At 42.2% G+C, this 21,166-nt stretch overlaps 1 protein-coding gene across 1 annotated transcript in view; it reads left to right on the plus strand.

Moving 5' to 3' along the window:
- Nucleotides 1-21,166, plus strand: part of gucy2g (guanylate cyclase 2g) — a 90,967-nt gene that overhangs the window by 16,729 nt on the left and 53,072 nt on the right. The window contains exon 2 of the mRNA XM_029715323.1: nt 8,050-8,398. Within this exon, the coding sequence (XP_029571183.1) occupies nt 8,050-8,398 (349 nt within the window). The remainder of the gene's footprint in view (nt 1-8,049; nt 8,399-21,166) is intronic.

Raw genomic sequence — 21,166 nt, forward strand, 5'->3', positions numbered from 1 at the left:
CCTCCCTGATTCTCACCAGATTGTAAGCGTTGTGGAGGTCCAGTTGGTGAAGAATTGGGCCCCTTGGACCAACTCCAATGCAGAGGACATCATGGGTAGGGGGTAACGATTCTTGATCGTAATCTGGTTCAGCATTCTGTAGTCGATACAGGGACACAGGCCTCCATCCTTCTTAACCACAAAGAAGAAGCCTGCACCAGCAGGGGATGAAGAGGGGCAAATGAAACCTGCCTCCAGCGACTCCCGGATGTAATTGTCCATGAATGCTGCTTCAGGGGTCGTGAGGGAGTACAGACGACCCCGGGGTGGTGTGGCACCAGGTAAGAGTTCTATGGCACAGTCGTAAGAACAATGAGGGGGAAGGGTGGTGGCCTGCCTCTTACTGAAGGCCTCCTGGAGGTTGAAGTATTTCGGGAGGGAGAGCAGAAAAGTCTTGGTCTTCAAGGGATGCAGGAGGACACGGCGAGGCTCTTGGTGGTGTTCTTAGACATTTAGTCTTACCCCAGTCTAGTAGATGTCCCATGGACCAGGAAACTAGTGGGTTATGTAGCACTAGCCAGGGGTACCCTAGGATAAGGGGGTTCCCGGAAGTAGTGATCAACAGAAAACTAGGAGTCTCTCAGTGGTTCACCCCAACCTGCAGTAGAATGGGCTTGGTCTGATATTACACATGACCGGAGCCAATGGGGCGGCAATCGAGGGCTTGAATCTGCAAAGGGATGGGACATTTCACGCAGGGGATCTGTAACTCTCTGGCAAAGTCTTGATCAATGAAATTATCCGCAGCACCGGAGTCCACAAAGGTTTAAATCTGGTTCTGATGGTTGTCCCAGTGGAGGGTTGCGGGTAGTAACAGACGGTGATTGGGTAGCCGGGAGGTAACTGCACAGCTCGTCAGGGTCTCCCCCTTTCCTGGCGAGCCCTGTCGTTTCCCTTCAGCTTTGGGCATGTAGAACGGAGATGGCCGAGACCTCCGCCGTAGAGGAAGTTACCTTCGCGCATTTGCCTGTCACGCTCCAGTGGGCTCAGACGTATGCAAACCAGCTGCATGGGATCCTCCATGCTGGGCTCGGTGGGCTTGCGGTGCTCAGGAAACTGGAATGCTAGAGTGGTGTCAAAAAGGCGCTGTCTCACCCATTCCCAGATGAGGTTGTCAACCTGATTTCCAGCGTTTTCAGGGACTCGGGGTCCTCTCAACAGTTCCCGAGTGGCCAGTTCATCTTTGATGGAGTTAGACAGACCCTGGTGGAAAGCGGTAACCAGTTCTTCCGTATTCCACCCACTTTCGGCGGCAAGGGTGCAGAACTCAATGGTGAAGTCAGCCACTGGTCTGGCCCCTTGGCGGAGGTTGAACAGTTGGCTGGCCACTTCTCGTCCACCGACTGGGTGGTCGAAGACGCATTGCAGCTCGGCAGTGAAGGCTACTAAGGATCTGCAAGATGGTGGCTGCTGTTCCCACACCGCCGTTGCCCACACCAGGGCCTTACCCGAGAGTAGAGAGAGGATGTAGGCGATCATGGCCCGATCGGTGTGGACCGAGGAGGACTATAGCTCGAACACCAGAGAACACTGAGTGATGAACCACATGCATCCTCCTGGGTGGCCGTCATACCACTTGGGGGCTGGGATCTTGGGTTCCCGGTGCAGGTTCCCTGCAGGAACCACAATAATGTCTGTAGCACTGGATGATGAGACCTGGGCATTGGCTCCTCCTGGGTTGGGGGCATGCCGTGGTTGGAGGGACTCTGCAAGTTCCCGAAGGGTCCCGGAGATTTGGGAGTACTGTTCTTGCTGCCGTCCTAACAGTGGGCTACCACATTCTGGACCTGGGTGATCTCTTCTGGGTCCATGTTGTGGCAGAAGCTTGCTGTGACATGGTAAGGTTGGACCCAGGTGCAGAGAAGAGACCAGACGAGGAATCAGTGGTTAACCTCTCTAGTACATGTGGGACGAACTCGTCCCACCTACGTAACAGCCACTGAAATCCAGTGGCGCGATTTTTGAATCGTTAGAAATGCTATAACTTCAATTTCTCAAACATATGACTATTTCACAGCTATTTAAAGACAAGAATCTCGTTAATCTAACCCCACTGTCCGATTTCAAAAAGGCTTTACAACAAAAGCAAAACATTAGATTATGTCAGCAGAGTACCCAGCCAGAAATAATCACACAGCCATTTTTCAAGCTAGCATATCATGTCACATAAACCCAAACCACAGCTAAATGCAGCACTAACCTTTTATAATCTTCATCAGATGACACACCTAGGACATTGTGTTATACAATACATGCATGTCTGTTCAATCAAGTTCATATTTATATCAAAAACCAGCTTTTTACATTAGCATGTGACGTTCAGAAAAAGCATAACCACCGCAAACTTCCGGTGAATTTACTAACAGTTTGCTAAATTACTCACGATAAACGTTCACAAAAAGCATAACAATTATTTTAAGAATTATAGATACATTACCCCTCTATGCACTCGATATGTCCGATTTTAAAATAGCTTTTCGGATGAAGCACATTTTGCAATAATCTAAGTACATAGCCCGGCATTACAGGGCTAGCTATTTAGACACCCACCCAGGTCAGCCTCCACCAAAATCACATTTCCTATAAGAAAGATGTTCTTACCTTGCTTGTTCTTCATCAGAATACACTGCCAGGACTTCTACTTCAATAACAAATGTTGGTTTGGTCCCAAATAATCCATCGTTATGTTCCAACAGCGACGTTTTGTTCGTGAGTTCTAGAATGCTTTTTCGCGGTGTCGCGCATGGCGCATTGGCGTGTCAAAAATGTCTAAATATTCCATTACCGTACTTCGAAGCATGTCAACCGCTGTTTAAAACCAATTTTTATGCCATTTATGTCATAGAGAAGTGTTAATATTCCGACCGGGAGTATGCATTGAGCCTAAACAGCCGAATAAAATTTCTCCTCAGAAGCGACTCATGCACGCGCATCATTGAAAGGTCCTCCGAGCATCCACTTACAAAAGGCGATAATATATTTCAACCTGAGGTTCCCTCGTAAACCTTCAGTTATTTCGCGGGCTCTGAGAGCCTATTGGAGCCCTGGGAATTGTCACGTTACAGCTAAGATCCTTACTTTTCAATAAAAAGAGGTAAGACGCACGACTCCTTGTCAGACAGGGTACTTCCTGCTTGAAACCTTGTCAGGTTTTTGCCTGCCATAGGAGTTCTGTTATACTCACAGACACCATTCAAACAGTTTTAGAAAATTCAGAGTGTTTTCTATCCAAACCTGAACAATAATATGCATATTCTAGCTTCTGAGTTGGTGTAGGAGGCCGTTAAAAATGGGAACATATTTTTTCCAAAATTCTCAATACTGCCCCCTATACCAAACAGGTTAAGAATAAACATAATACTTTACTGAGATACGGCAGCCGCAGGATCACAGTATACTTGAAAAAACAGCAAACACTAAGTTTAGAAACCTCATTCAGGAAACGAATGCACACAGCTAACAATTCAAGCTTCTGCAAAGGACCAGAGAAAACACAACTCTTTTAACAGGGACACAATCATGAAATAAGACACACCTGAGGTCTCTGCTGCCCTCTGGTGCCAGGAGGAACCATGACAAAAGTTCGTGAGTAAAAATGTGGTTATCAAGTCACATAATAAGTTGCATCGATTCACTCTGTGTGAAATAGTGTTTAACATGATTTTTTAATGACTACTTCATCTCTGTGTCCCCCACATACAATTATCTGTAAGTTCCCTCAGTCGAGCAGTACATTTAAAACAGATTCAACCACAAAGACCAGGGACATTTTCCAATGCCTCGCAAAGAAGGGCACCTAGTGGTAGATTGGTAAAAATAATAAAAGCAGACATTGAATATCCCTTTGAGCATGGTGAAGTTATTAATTACACGTTGGATGGTGTATTAATACACCCAGTCTCTACAAAGATACAGGCGTCTTTCATAACTGAGTTGCTAGAGCGGAAGGATACTTCTCAGGGATTTCACTATGAGGCCAATGGTGACTTTAAAACTGTTACAGAGTTTCATGGCTGTGATACTCAACAATACTAACCTAAGTGACAGAGTGGAAAGATGGAAGCTGGTACAGAATACAAATATTCAAAAACATGCATCCTGTTCACAACAAGGCACTAAAGTAATACTGCCAAAAATATGGCAAAGCAAATATGTTTTTGTCCTGAATACAAAGTGTTATGTTTGGGGCAAATCCAATACAACACATTACTGAGTACCACTCTCCATATTTTCAAGCATAGTGGTGGCTGTATCATGTTATGGGTATGCTTTAATGGAATAATTAAGGAGTTTTTCAGAATAAAAAAAAAAATGAATGGAGCTAAGCACAGGCAAAATCCTAGAGGAAACCATGGTTCAATCTGATTTCCCACAGACCACTGGGATATAAATTCACCTTGCAGCAGGACAATAACCTAAAACTTAAGGCCAAATCTACACTGGAGTTGCTTACCAAGAAGACAGTGATTTTCCTGAGTGGCCGAGTTTCAGTTTTGACTTAAAATCTACTTGAAAATATATGTCAAGACCTGAAAATGATAGTTTAGCAATGATAAACAACACATTTAACAGAGCTTGAAGAATTTTGAAAAGAATAAATGGTCAAAAGTTGCGCACTCCAGGTGTGGAAAGCTCTTAGAGACTTACCCAGAAATACTCAGCTGTAATCGCTGCCAAAGGTGCTTCTACAAAGTGTTAACTCAGAGGTGTATACTTATGTAAATGAGATATTTCTGTCTAAAAACAAGTTTTCACTTTGTCATTATGGGGTATTGTGCATAGATGGGTGAGGAAAAAAATATATTTAATCAATTTTGTATTCAGGCTGTAACACAACAAAATGTGGAATAAGTCAGGGGGTATGAATAGTTTCTGAAGGCACTGTAGTTAGTATCTATCTACAGTCTGGAATAGGGAACATTTGCTATGTAATTGGCCAGTTATTTACTTAAGCTCGCTAGCTAGCTAGCACATAATCTCTTTGGAGAGTAAAATTTAGCTGGCTAACATTAGCTAGAGCTAGCTATTGTCTGAGAAATCAAGATGGATGGACACCATTATATAAAGCTGCTTCAACTTGTGATAGGAAGGTGAGAGCTTTCCAATTTCTGCCCTAGCTGTTGTTGTTGTTAGCTAGCCAGGACAATACCAGCAACAATTGCAGGAAAAAAAATAGCTTGTCTTCTTTGCTTGCACATTTTTTTTACCCCTTTCTGCAAATGGTGGCTAATGGCTAGCTATTGTTCATCTTATTCAATGTCTACAAAGTCAATGATTTGCACTGCAGTTAGTCACTACAGTTAGTCACTACAGTAACTAGGTAGACAATGATGTAGCTATATCTAATGTAGCTATACTTGAACATCAAGCTGCCTCACGGTAGAGAAATAGGAAGTAGCCAAGTCCCCCTTCATGTCGTCCTGTCCAACAGCATGCCACTCACGGGTAGGTTTACACACGAGGAGGGGAATACAGTGAAATATGGAAAGGTTTATGGAAACAAGGTGTTCCTCAAATATTTCAAGAAGTAGTGGCAGAGATGGTTTAGCTTAACAGCACCTACATGTATGCAAAAATTCCCTCTGTGTCAGCCCTGACACCCACCATCCATCAGCAGCTGAAGCCACTGCAGGTGCCCATGACAATGCCTGCCGACTGGCATCATGGTCTCTCTCTCTCTCTCTCTCATATACTGCAGGAGGCAGAGAAGATAAATAAGGTGGCATATCTTCCAGAACGGTGCTGTGGATGACGACAGACAACAAAAGATCTCAGTGACCCAAACCAGCTGGCCCGCCACTCACACACAACGCTGCACTCAAATGGTTCTAGACCCCTAGGGTGAGACAAATATAGGCCAGTCAGCACCGGATGTCTGTGGACATTGAAATGAAGGCTGGCCGGGCCCGGGTCAAATCTTAACCAAACATAGACGTCTATGTTTGGACAAATCAAGCCCTGTACTGACTAGACCAAATCTGAAACAATTATACACGTCTTTGTTTGGCCCAAATAGGCTGGTCCGGACCGGACGTCTGTGGACGTTGAAATCAAGACCGGACCAAATCTGAACCAAATATAGGCATCCCGGAATCTGTTTTTTGGACCTAACTTGCTTACCACTTTTTCCATGTGTTTTCTTCCTTCACAGAGGAGAACAAAAATCGACCCGAAAATGTTGCCGGTCTGGACAGGACAAAAAAATACATTGAAAAGATGTTGCCTAATGGTAAATGGTTAGAGGGCAGGGCCTGGCCTATGTTAAAAGTGTTTTAAAAAAGTACAAAGTGTTTGTTAGGTGTTAAGACAGTGTTAAAAGATGCTTTAACCCTAGAGTCGATGTTCGCGCCCCCGTGGAAATCTAATTAGCATAATTAATTAATTCCCATCAAAATCCCTGTTTAACCTGTTTAAGCTATAGATACACTACATGACCAAAGGTATGTGGACACCTGCTTTTTGAATCATGTAACTTAATATGGATTTGGCCTCACCTTTGCTGCTGTAACAGCCTCCACTCTTCTGGATAGGCTTTCCACTAGATGTTGGAATATTGCTGCGGGGATTTGCTTCCATTCAGCCACAAGAGCATTAGTGAGGTTGGGCACTGATGTTGGGCAATTAGACATGGCTCGCAGTCGGCGACAAACCATTTCTGCACGGACCTCGCATTGTGCACAGGGGCATTGACATGCTGAAACAAAAATGAATTTCAAAATGTCAGATCAAATCTGAAAACTGTCCCATACACATCTAAATGTGATTTGACTATTTTCAGGAATTCATGCTGCTGAGGCTGAATAAGAAATGTTGCACTGCACCAGGGGGACAGAGAAGGATGAAACCAAATGCCTTCAACTGAAATGTATCTTCTGCATTTAACCCAAGCCCTCTGAATCAGAGAGGTGTGGGGGGCGACCTTAATCGACATCCACGTCTTCAGGCGCCCAGGGAACAGTGGGTTAAATACCTTGCTCAGGAGCAGAACAACCGATTTTTACCTTGTCAGCTCGGGGATTCGATCCAGCAACCTTTCGGTTCCTGGCCCAACGCTCTAACTACTAGGCTACCTGCAAAACAGACACCTTTAGTCTACCACATTCCATGTTTTCTTCATGCACCATTATTATCCTGTGAAATAAAATGAATTTGGTGCATACTCTCTGTTTTCTTTAATTATTTAGCATGTAAGGATACCCATATTATAATGGATGAAATATATGACTCAATCATAATGTTATCAACATTTTCTTCAGTCGTGCTAAGATATTGCATCGGGAGGGGATGGGTTGGGGGGGTTTAATTCAGGCTAAGTGTCCTGAGTTTTACATGTAGCTCCTATGTGCTTGGTTTACTTTTAACAATGGAAATGACTAATTTGTATGATGTACCTGTTAGAGCCATTTCGTTATGGTACGGAAAATGTATAGAACTTATTTTGGTTGATATATGAAAGTTATAGAAATGTATAGAAACTGTTTAGAAAAAGCTTATTGTGCACAGAACTGCAGACCGGATATATCGATCCACTAATACAGGACTATTAAAGGCTCGGTGCACTACTTATGTGAACAACAATTTTTATTGTTATTTATTTTTCCATTCAGATTTTTTAGGGGGTGCTGCTACAACCCTTCCCGTGGCTATGCTCATAGATAGAACCTAACCATTCCATACAGTATATGCATAATATAAGACAGTTCACAGTCAAACATGATTCCTGGAGATTGTTTAGTTTTGCAGTAGACTAAATATTTACCAAAGACATCCTAAATCTATGGGCTTTTATGTTTTCCTTCGTAATATGAAAAACGGCACAATCGTGTTTTATCATTCTGGCATGGGCATTCTGCCCTCCCCCCCCCCCCCCAGTAATTATCAAACAGTCCCTAATGACTATGTACTCACTTTTGGAGGCACTGTAGTATCCTTTAAAATGTATATATTTTGCACTGTCAAACATGAACAATGTTTATGAATATAATAATAATTTTACTCTTTGTTTTACAGGTCATCGGTCTTATTGCATCTACTTGGAACATCCCAATGTTTGGCTTTGTCGGACAATCCTCCAAGATGGACAATACTGCCATTTACGATACTTACATCAAAGTTGTGCCCCCCCTTAAAAGAAGTGGAGAGGTCTTAGTTAGGACACTGCAATATTTTGGGTGGGACCATGTGGCTCTGATTGGAGGGGGGTTAGATTCAAACACTTGGGACAAAGTCGATGCTTTATGGAAGTCTGTCGAGGATCAGCTCAGCGCTCAACTCACCGTAACAGCAAGTGTTAAGTTTGACACCAGCAACATGGAACTTGTCCACAGGAATGTCAAGTACATCTCGACAGTGGCAAGAGGTAAGCAAACAAATGTTCCTCCTCTATTACTTATCAGTTATATAGTGTTGTAGTGCTGTATTGTCTTTTAATGTGGTAAGTGGGTTTGTATTGCAGATGGCCTGATGAACTATGCTTGCATGATGAGTAACCTTGCTATAGACCTGAAGACTTGCATTATCTCCCTATTCTATTACATAGGCATTGATTGAAGCTCAATGTTAAATTCAGATCTCCCTACCATCATATCTGAGCCAATATGACACCAATCTCAATAAAAATTAGCAAATCAACTTGATTGGAGGTACACAATACACTTTCATCTCTCGTCATGAGCCATCCGTCCATTACCAAGAACCATATACTGGATTTTTAACAGGGCCGTTAGCATTACATGCTGACCACAGTGCTCGCATCGCGTGCGCGAGCATTGCAAAATAAATGTACACATACATGTTATTCAATTATTGCACCCACACTGCTTGCATGTGTCAGCGAGCGTCTGAGTAGCCTGGTGCTTAAATAGATCTTGGTTCTATTTGTGATGCTCAACGCGCAGCAAGTCCTGCCTTTCAAATCTTCTCATTGGTTTTTAGGAGCATATACCCACATGGGTGATTGAAAGATGAACTGAGGTCCACTCTCCAGTCGGTTGTGGTAATGCACCGTAAAGTTGGTTGCCAACCGCCATATAAAGTCCAAAGAAGAAAAAGAAGCCTGAAGGAAGGAGGAGAGATGATGAGAAACTAATTTGGTTTACCATTTTATCTGTGGATTAATTGTCGAAGTAGAGGACCTTGTACATTTCGGGTAAAATAACAAACCAATATTTATATCCCAGGATAAATGAGCTAGCAACAGCAAGCTAGCTAGCTAAATTGCCATAAATGCTTTTCGGCCTGTCCCCAAATTAATATAATTGGTTCAGAGTTAATTTTGATATTTTAACCTGCGTGTCCTGATCGCGTCTGGTGTGGGAGGACAGAATCAACATACGCGCGAGTGGTGTGGTCAGCATGTTAGGGTTTTCAGACAACTTTTTGCCCAGAATTAATTCAATGTTCAGGCATTGGATGAGAACGAGACTACAGCGTCCATAAAGTGACCATTAGACTTGCAGACCTTTCGGACTGAATACGTTTGTAGGGGCAACAGATTTGATTAAATGTATAATTTATTGGTCTTACTTGCTCATTTCTGTCCATTAAGAACCAACGATGTGCTACCTTTTTGTAGTATTTCTCACAATGCTAACATCTTTTTTAGCTGAAGCTCAGAGTTCTAACACCGGGTCGGTTGCTCGGCAACAACACAGCTGCTTTCACCAGGCTGCCAGTCATAAGAAGTGTATGCGAACAAACCTAGGCTACTGTAGATAGCTAGCTATATAGTTGTATTCAAGCTGAGGTAAATCAATAAATGCAAACAGATATGTTGATTAGCTAGGTAGCTAGTTAACGTTAGCTAACATTAGCAAAGACTTGTATAGCTAAACCAGCCTGTCATTTCCAATGGCAACAAATTAGTCATAGTGGCACACAAGCAAGGAGGTGGGCAGAGCCAAGCACGATTAAAAAAAAACTTTTGCAAAGGGTAAAGTCTACAAAACTTAGTCCACTCTGTTCATTTAAAAATAAAATCCTCATCAATCTACACACAATACCCCATAATGCCATTACAAAAACAGGTTTTTAGACATTTTTGCAAAAAAATACAAAATTAAAAAATGAAATATCACATTTACATAAGTTTTCAGACCCTTTACTCAGTACCTTTGGCAGCGATTACAGCCTGGAGTCTTCTTGGGTATGACACTATAAGCTTGGCACATCTGTATTTGGGGAGTCTCAAGCTCTGTCAGGTTGGATGGGGAGTGTCGCTGCACAGCTATTTTCAGGTCTCTCCAGAGATGTTAGATCGGGTTCAAGTCTGGGCTCTGGCTGGGCCACTCAAGGACATTCAGAGACCTGAAGCCCCTCCTGAGTTGTCTTGGCTGTGTGTGTAGGGTCGTTGTCCTGTTGGAAGGTGAATCTTCACCCCATTCTGAAGTCCTGAGTGCTCTGGAGCAGGTTTTCATTGAGGATCCCTCTGTACTTTGCTCCGTTCATCTTTCCCTCGATCCTGACTAGTCTCCCAGTCGCTACCTCTGAAAAACATCCCCACAGGATGATGTTGCTTCCACCATGCTTCACTTTAGGGATGGTGCCAGGTTTCCTCCAGACGCTTGGCATTCAGGCAAAAGAGTTCAATCTTGGTTTCATCAGACCAGAGAATCTTCTTTCTCATGGTCAGAGTCCTGTAGGTGCCTCTTGGCAAACTCCAAGCGGCTGTCATGTGCATTTTACTGAAGAGTGGCTTCCGTCTGGCCACTCTACCGTAAAGGCCTGATTGGTGAAGTGCTGCAGAGATGGTTGTCCTTCTGAAAGTTTCTCCCATCTCCACAGAGGAACTCTGAAGCCATCCCTGACCAAGGCCCTAATACCCTGATTGCTCAGTTTGGCCGGGCGGCCAGCTCTAGGAAGCGTCTTGGTAGTTCCAAACTTCTTCCACTTAAGAATGATGGAGGCCACTGTGTTATTGGGGACCTTCAATGATGTTAACATTTTTTGCTGTCTACAATCCTGTCTCGGAACTCGAACAATTCCTTCGACCACATGGCTTGGTTTTTGCTCTGACATGCACTGACAACTGTGGGACCTTATATAGACAGGAGTGTTCATTTCCAAATCATGTCCAAATAATTTCAATTACCACAGGTGGACTCCAATAAAAAAACATCTCAGGATGATCAATGGAAACAGGATGCACCTGAGCTCAATTTCGAGTCTCATAGCAAACGGTCTGAATACTTATGTAATAAGGTATTTCTGGTTTTGTTTTTAAATAAATTTACAAACATTTCTAAAAACCTGTTTTCGCTTAGTCATTAAAGAGTATTGTGTGTAAATTGACCAGGAAAACATTTTATTTAATCCATTTTAGAATAAGGCTGTAACATAACAAAATATGGAAAAAGTCAAGGGGTCTGAATACTCTCCGAATGCACAGTACATGTACTTATCTGGAGTGCCTGAGGGTGGCGCTGTTACCTTGCCTCAGTGTGCTAATATATTACGTGGTGTCATGTTAAAAAGTAATACAAAGGAAAGCTCAACATTACAAAACATGGAACAAATGAGACCACCAACTACTCTGAACCTAGAGGGAAATTGGAGTGTGGATGCAGAAATTCAACCTATATATCATCGTGAAATGTGCCACATTCTTGCACGTAGCCGGAGAAGATGCAATCAAGGTATTCAATTTTGACAATGATGTAGATGACTTAGATGTATTAAAAGATCTTTTTCGAACGAACTGTGAGCCAAGAAAAAATTTGACACACCTGAGGCATATCTTTTTTACGAGAGTGCAAGGACAAACAGAGTCAATTGATGCTTATGTGACTGATCTAAAAAAAATAAAGCAAAAGACTAAGTTTCAACAGCATACCGAGTCACTGATACAGGACAGAATTGTGTGCGGAATCACAAATGACCAAGTTCGAGGCAGATTACTCAGAGAACCAGATCTCCTGCTAGCTAGACCAATAGACATTTGCCGTGCTAGTGAAGTGAGCCAGGGCCATTTGATAATGCTTCATGAGTAGACAAAGACAGTGCACAGCTAGTAAAAGAAAGATCACAGGGAGAATGCTCACGTTGTGGGTACAAACATGAACCAAAAAAGTGTCCGGCATATGGTCAGATATGCAAAGTATGTTACAGAAAAAATAATTATGCCAAAAAGTGCTCCTCACGCACACACACGGGCAGAAAATCTGAGGATTCACAGCATAGACAGGGGATAACAGCAGGAAATGAGGACATGTTCATTGGGACAATTGAAGTGAAACAGAGTGAAGTACAATGTGTAGCTCAGCTAGTGAATGTCAAATGAGAAAAATACTGAGAAAGAGCAGTGGACAGAAACACTGAAAAATAACATCCAGAAACGTACTGTTACGCTATATACAGGAGCTCACTGTAACGTCTTATCTTATCTGTGAGAGACTTGAAAACGCTGAAAGTGAAATTCAGTGTCAATTCCATGCAAAAATCCAACTGTAAGCTTGTGACGTATTCTGGCCACCAGAGGCTCTGATACCGCAGGATCAGACTGCCAGGGAGAAACTGTGGCAGCTTATACAAAAGGCACGACAAGAGGGAAAGAAGGCTGGGTTCAAGGGCCCACACGCGCTCATCAAAAGAAGAAAGATTAATGGTTAACTCTGATGACATGAAATCACACTTGAACTGTGAGTACTGCCAAGAGTTCATTTACTATGGTGCCACGAGTAAATTTACTGTCCGAACTACAATTTAGGAACACTTGCCAACCAAAAAAAGAAAAAAATAGATTTGTTATACTGTTAACCACCGCTACCTCAACTGAGCGTAGATTTCCGTCGAAGTAACGCTCTCAAGGTTTACTGTTTTGCTTTATTGTTCACATAACTACATCTGTTGTTTAGTTTGTGTCTCTTTCTTTTTGAATGCAGGAGTTTGTTTTCAACTCACTCAATATCGTTAGCCTGAATGCTTGGGGTTTGAGAGATCTTACAAAAAGGAAGCCTTATTTTTATATTGTAAACACAATAACCCAGATTTTGTCCTTCTTCAGGAAACCATTTCATGTGAAAATGACTTGAAATTTTGGAAGTCACAATGGGGAGACATGGCCTATTTCAGTCATGGATCAAATCATCCTTCTGGTCTTTTGATGCTTATCCACAAGTTTAAAGGCGACATTCTAGAATCCACATCTTCACAGGATGGGAGATGGGTCACAGAAATTGTTAAACTTGACAATTCTATTTTCATCATCTGTAATGTGTATGGACATAAGTCACGTTCTCCAAATAAGACCCTTTTTGCCAAATTCCCCAGAAAATTACAGGATTGACGCAACAAATACTCAAAGGTTTTTCTGATTCTATCAGGGAATTTTAACGAAACACCTGATGACTCTGCTGATCGTTTTTCTCCTATGAGTCAAAGCTCTCAAAATCATCATAACATTATGCAAGGATCTCTCTGTTGATGATGCCTGGTGTTATTTCAATCTGGATGCAAAGGGTTACAGTTGAAGTTAGAAGTTTACATGCATCTTAGCCAAATACATTTCAACACAGATTTTCACAATTCCTGACATTTAATCCTAGTAAAAATTCCCTGTCTTAGGTCAGTTAGGATCACCACTTTATTTTAAGAATGTGAAATGTTAGAATAATAGTAGAGAGAATGATTTATTTCAACTTTTATTGCTTTCATCACATTCCCAGTGGCTCAAACGTTTACATACACTCAATTAGTATTTGGTAGCATTGCCTTTAAATTGTTTACATTGGGTCAAACATTTCGGGTAGCCTTCCACAAGCTTCCCACAATAAGTTGGGTGAATTTTGGCCCATTCCTCCTGACAGAGCTGGTGTGACGGAGTCAGGTTTGTAGGCCTCCTTGCTCGCACACGCTTTTTCAGTTCTGTCCACACATTTTCTATGGGACTGAGGTTAGGGCTTTGTGATGGCCACTCCAATACCTAGACTTTGTTGTCCTTAAGCCATTTTGCCACAACTTTGAAAGTATGCTTGGGGTCATTGTCCATTTGGAAGACCCATTTGCAACCAAGCTTTAACTTCCTGACTGATGTCTTGAGATGTTGCTTCAATATATGCACATCATTTTCCTCCCTCATGATGCCATCTATTTTGTGAAGTGCACCAGTCCCTCCTGCAGCAAAGCACCCCCACAACATGATGCTGCCAACCTTGTGCTTCACGGTTGGGATGGTGTTCTTTGGCTTGCAAGCCTCCCCCTTTTTCCACCAAACATAATGATGGTCATTATGGCCAAACAGTTATTTTTGTTTCATCAGACCAGAGGACATTTCTCCAAAAAGTATGATCTTTGTCTCCATGTGCAGTTGCAAATCGTGGTCTGGCTTTTTTTATGGGGGTTTTGGAGCAGTGGATTCTTCCTTGCTGAGCGGCCTTTCAGGTTATGTCGATATAGGACTTGTTTTACTGTGGAAATAGATACTTTTGTACCTGTTTCCTCCAGCATCTTCACAAGGTCCTATGCTGTTGTTCTGGGATTGATTTGCACTTTTCGCACCAAAGTACGTTCATCTCTAGGAGACAGAATGTGTCTCCTTCCTGAGCGGTATGATGGCTGCGTGGTCCCATGGTGTTTATACTTTCATACCATTGTTTGTACAGATGAACATGGCACCTTCAGGCATTTGGAAATTGCTCCCAAGGATGGACCAGACTTGTGAAGGTCAACCATTTCTTTTCTGAGGTATTGGCTGATTTCTTTTGATTTTCCCATGATGTCCAGCAACGAGGCCCTGACATTGAAGGTAGGCCTTGAAATACATCCACAGGTACACCTCCAATTGACTCAAATGATGTCAAATAGCCTATCAGAAGCTTCTAAAGCCATGACATCATTGTCTGGAATTTTCCAAGCTGTTTAAATGCACAGTCAACTTAGTGTATGTAAACTTCTGACCCACTGGAATTGTGATCCAGTGAATTATAAGTGAAATAATCTGTCTGTAAACAATTGTTGGAAAAATTACTTGTGCCATGCACAAAGTAGATGTCCTAACCGACTTGCCAAAACTATAGTTTGTTAACAACAAAGTTGTGGAGTGGTTGAAAAATGAGTTTTAATCTCCAACCTAAGTGTATGTAAACCTCTGACTTCAACTGTATACCCCGACCAACAAAACTATGTATTTCTAATTTCTACCTTTTTGTTACAATTTGTTATAGATGTAGATCATCAGTTGGCTCCCTTTTCTGATCATCATTTGATTTCCCTGAATTTGCAAGATACTAAAAAAATGTATGGTATTAAAGGATATTGGAAATTTAACAACGCACTTCTTAAAGATCCTATTTTCATTAGAAACATCAAATTGTTAACCAAAGATATTTTTGCAAGAAAAGACTTGGGTCATGGAAGTAGATCGGAATTCTTCAAATATAAAGTCAGAGTTGTAGTCATTAAACGTGCCACAGAGCTGAAGCACCTGAAGAACCTTAGACAAAAATATTTGATGAGCAAGCTTGACAGTTTTCTAAAGAAAGATAATGTATCTCAAGAAGAAGGGTCTTTAAACCTATACAACAAGAATTAGAATAGCTTCAGACTCATCTGGCAAAGTGTGACACACCAGTTATTTTTTGCACTTGAAAAGAGAAACTACAAAAGAAAATCTATAACTGCACTCAAAATTATTAATGTATTATGCAAAGATCCCATTACAATATCAACCTTTGTCAATTCCTTTTATGAAAACCTTTATAACTCAGAATTTCAGGAAGATGGTTGTGAAAGCTACATTTGTCACATTCAGAATTATCTTCCTGTAATTGAGAAGGATATTTCCACTCAATTTACGATTCACCTGTGTCAATTGAAGAAATTAGAGAGGATCTGAATTCAATGATAAAAGGGAAATCACCTGGCCCTGATGGCCTGTCAGTTGAATTCTATAGGCAGTTTTGGGAGTCAGTAGAAGACCCTATTTTTAGAAAGTTTCAAGATTGCATTGAAAATTGTGAAATTGTCTCCGCTATGAAACAGGGCCTTATTTCACTGAATCCGAAGCCTGAGAAAGACCCTTCTCTCATTGACAACTGGAGTCCAATTACTTTATTAAATATTGATTACAAATGGATTGCTCTGGTTTATGCCAAAATATTAAAGAAAGCAATAGATACCATTATAAATGAGACTCAGGATTTATGAAGGGCCGTCACATAAGCTCCAACATTTGTTTAGTTTACCATAAAAATACAAATTTCCCAACTGGCTGACGATACTCTTTTTTTTTAAAGACAAAGACCAGGTCGCCCATGCCCTTAATGCTATCACTGCATTATCTATTGCATCTGGATTAAAACTGAACGTTTCAAAATGTGAAATCTGTTTGTTTGACTCTGATGATAAAGAAATAGAAAATATTCCTGTAAAGGACTGTGTTAAATAATTAGGAATACATCTATCAAAAAACCCTTTGTCACGTCCTGACCAGTATAAGGGGTTCTCTATCAGAAATATAATTACAATTCTGTGAAAATTGAAGACCTCCTAACTTATTAAACACATTGTTTGGAATGAAATACCAAATTGATTCTGTATTTACCAAACATCTTTTCGGCCAATTGATATTGAAAGTATTATTAATGTCATCAAAATCCAACACTTCTAGACCTCCTTCTCATCTTTCATTTCAAAGGACTGACTTTTTTAGTTTGACTTATTTTTCCAGATGAAGTCAAGAAAGGTTATGTTGATCTCTTTACAGGTAGAGGGATTTACAAATACAGATAATGATGGGTACACAAAGTGAGACAGTTCCTCTGCCTTGTATAGAAATGTCCCTTTGTAGCCAATTAATAAATATATTCTAGGTTTTCTTAATATTAGGAGAGAAATTCATATGTTGTCTGACCAAGGGTGTCACGGTAGTCGAAGGGATTAGACCAAGGCGCAGCGGGTTGCGTGCTCATCATTATTTTATTTATATGTGAACACGGGAAAAAAAAGAAACAAAGAAACGACAGTACGACAGTTTCACAGGCTATCCAAAACAGCAATGCAAAAAACAACTACCCACAAAGGGACAGGTGGAAAACAAGCTCCCTAAGTATGACTCTCAATCAGAAACAACGATGTACAGCTGTTCCTGATTGAGAGCCACACCAGGCCAACAAAGAAATACACAACATAGAAACCCTAGAATACAAAACAAGAACATAAACCAAAAACCCCGGAACACATAAATCCAACACCCTTCTACATACACACACACCCCGAACCATATAAAACAAATACCCCCTGCCACGTCCTGACCAAACTACAATAACCAATAACCCCTTATACTGGCTAGGTTTCACCAACAAGCTTTAACCTGTTTAGGATAGGGGGCAGTATTTTCACGGCCGGATAAAAAACGTACCCGATTTAATCAGATTATTACTCCTGCCCAGAAACTAGAATATGCATATAATTAGTTGATTTGGATAGAAAACACCCTAAAGTTTCTAAAACTGTTTGAATGGTGTCTGTGAGTATAACAGAACTCATATGGCAGGCCAAAACCTGAGAAGATTCTATATGGGAAGTGCCCTGTCTGACCATTTCTTGGCCTTCTGTAGCCTCTTTATCGAAAATACAGGATCTCTGCTGTAACGTGACATTTTCTAAGGCTCCCATAGGCTCTCAGAAGGCGCCAGAACGTGGAATGATAACTCTGCAGTCCCTGGGCGAAAAACAGTAGGGGTTTTGGAGAGTGGTCGTTCTGAGAACAATGACACTGGTGCGCCCGTGCATGTGACGACTCCATTTTCTACTTTCAGTGTTTGAACGGATACAACGTCTCCCGGTTGGAATATTATCGCTGTTTTACAAGAAAAATCGCATAAAAATGGATTTTAAACAGCGTTTGACATGCTTCGAAGTACGGTAAAGGAATATTTTGATTTTTTTTGTCACGATATGCGCCGGCGCGTCACCCTTCGGATAGTGTCTTGAACGCAAGAACAAAACGCAGCTATTTGGATATAACTATGGATTATTTGGAACCAAAACAACATTGGGTGTTGAAGTAGAAGTCCTGGGAGTGCATTCTGACGAAGAACAGCAAAGGTAATCCAATTTTTCTTATAGTAAATCTGACTTTGGTGAGTGCCAAACTTGGTGGGTGTCAAAATAGCTAGCCATGATGGCCGGGCTATCTACTCAGAATATTGCAAAATGCTTTCACCGAAAAGCTATTTTAAAATCGGATGCCGCGATTGCATAAAGGAGTTCTGTATCTATAATTCTTAAAATAATTGTTATGTTTTTTGTGAACGTTTATCGTGAGTAATTTAGTAAATTCACCGGAAGTTTTCGGTGGGTATGCTAGTTCTGAACAAAACATGCTAATGTAAAAAGCTGGTTTTTGATATAAATATGAACTTGATTGAACAAAACATGCATGTATTGTATAACATAATGTCCTAGGAGTGTCATCTGATGAAGATCATCAAAGGTTAGTGCTGCATTTAGCTGTGGTTTTGGTTTTTGTGACTTATATGCTAGCTTGAAAAATGGGTGTGTGATTATTTCTGGCTGGGTACTCTCCTGACATAATCTAATGTTTTGCTTTCGTTGTAAAGCCTTTTTGAAATCGGACAATGTGGTTAGATAAAGGAGAGTCTTGTCTTTAAAATGGTGTAAAATAGTCATATGTTTGAAAAATTGAAGTTTTAGCATTTTTGAGGTATTTGTAATTCGTGCCACGCTATACCATTGGATATTGGTGAGGCGTTCCGCTAGAGGAATGTCTAGATGTAATTAATGTCCTGGAAAATATGTTTTCTGCACAATTTCTCCACATACGTCACGTTCGTTATAATAATAATGGTCGGACCAAGGCGCAGCGTGTGTAGCGTTCCACATAATTTATTAGAAAGTGAAACTTTAGAAAAATACAAAACAAATAAAGAATAAACAAACCGTGACTGCAATGAAACTACACATAAACAATATCCCATAACCCACAAGTGAAAGAACAAGCTACTTAAGTATGATCCCCAATTAGAGACAATGATTACCAGCTGCCTCTAATTGGGAATCATACAAATCACCCAAACATAGAAAAACTGAACTAGAACCCCACATAGAAAATAATAACTAGAAACCCCCCGTTGAGCCCTGACCTACTCTATCATAGAAAATAAGAGCTTTCTATGGTCAGGACGTGACAGTACCCCCCCCCCCCCCAAAGGTGCGGACTCCAACCGCAAAACCTGAAACAAAAAAGAGAGGGTTGGGGGGGGTGTCTAGTGTCAGTGGCGGCTCTGGTGCGGGACGAAGAACCCTCTCATCCTGCGATTCCGCCCGCATCGGAAGCGGCTCTGGTGTGGGCCGAAGAACCCGCTCATCCTGCGGATCCAGCCATGGACCCAGGCTGAACACTGTGCCTGGACTGGGCACCAACGCAGAAAAAGACTCTGGCCTTGGAGCTGGACTGGACGCTGTGCTTAAACTGAGCATCGGCGCAGGGGAAGTCTCCGGCCATGGAGCGGGACTGAACGCTGTGCCTGGACTGGGCACCAACGCAGAAGAAGACTCTGGCCTTGGAGCTGGAGGTCCCGAACCGTTGACCGTCTCTGGAGGTTCCGGACCGTGGGCCGTCTCTGGAGGTTCCGGGCCGTGGGCCATCATTGGAGGTTCCGAACTGTTGACCATCGCGGTGACCGTCGCCGGAATCTCCGGACTGGGAACCGTTGCCGGAAGCTCCGGACTGGGAACCGTCGCCGGAAGCTCCGGACTGGGAACCGTCGCCGGAAGCTCTGGACTGTGAAGGCGCACCGGAGGCCTGGTGCATGGAGCCGGGACAGGTGGCCCCAGACTGGTGACATGCACCTCAGGGCGAGTGCGGGGAGCAGGCACAGGACGCACTGGGCTGTGAAGGCGCACTGGCGACACAGTGCGTAGAGCTGGTGCAGGATATCCTGGACCGAGGAGATGTACTGGAGACCAGGACCGCTGAGCCGGCACAACCCGTCCTGGCTGGATACTCACTTTCGCACGGCAAGTGCGAGTAGCTGGCACCAAGCGCACCGGGCTGTGAATGCGCGCTGGAGACACAGTGCGTATCACCGCATAACATGGTGCCTGAATGGTCACACGCTCCTTAAAGCGAGTGCGGGGAGTTGGCTCTGGTCTGAAACCTGGCTCCGCCAACCACCCCGTGTGCCCCCCCAAAAAAACTTTTTGGGGCTGTCTCTCGGGCTTCCGTCATGGTTGCGAACCCCGGAGACGTCGTTGGTGTTCCTTCGCTGCCTCCGCTTGCTTCCATGGCAAGCTTCTGTCTCCTGCCATGATTTCGTCCCACTTACAGGATGTCCTTCACTCCTGGCTTTCCTCCCAAGTCCAGGACTCCTTCACCTGGTCACGTTGCTTGGTCCTGGTATGATGGGATATTCTGTCATGTTCGCTATAATAATAATGGTCGGACCAAGGCGCAGCGTGAGTAGTGTTCAACATAATTTATTAGAAAGTGAAGCTTTAGAAAAATACAAAACAAATAAAGAATAAACGAACCGTGACTACAATGAAACTACACGTAAACGATGGTCAGGACGTGACAACATAAAGCTCTTTTGTGGATTAATTCTGACATAATTGTAAGGAATAGGTCATTGTTCTACCTTAGCTGGCATGAGATGAATATTGACTTTGTTCTTGATGTTTTTCGACAACAGGGTAATATTGTTTCATGTGAACAATTTATAACACTGAATGAGTTTCCAATACCTTTCAAAGAGTTTATTTCTGTGATCAAAGCCATTCCCAGTGGTCTAACTAGACTAATGAAAACTCATCTTAGCTTTGGTGACGGTTATCCAGAACTCAGTTTGGAAGGTGTGGGCTTATTTGAGAAATCTTGTTGTAACAAATACATAAGGACACATTTTCCAGTCAAGGAAACCAACCTATGCCTAGAGGAACATTTTTCTGGAACATGCTTATTCCTGATATTGCCTGGAAAAAAGCTTGGTTGATGCCTTACAAATATTAAATACCAAACAAATTTAAGGGAGAGCACTTTAAGATTCCACATAAGATATATCCATGTAATTCATGTTGTCCAAATTAGTTGATATTGATGATATCTGTGTTTTCTGCAAAAAAAGGTGAAAATCTGACTCACTTGTTCTATGAATGTAAATCTGTGACA

This window comes from Salmo trutta, chromosome 2, assembly GCF_901001165.1.
Source record: "Salmo trutta chromosome 2, fSalTru1.1, whole genome shotgun sequence".
Taxonomy (NCBI): Eukaryota; Metazoa; Chordata; class Actinopteri; order Salmoniformes; family Salmonidae; genus Salmo; species Salmo trutta.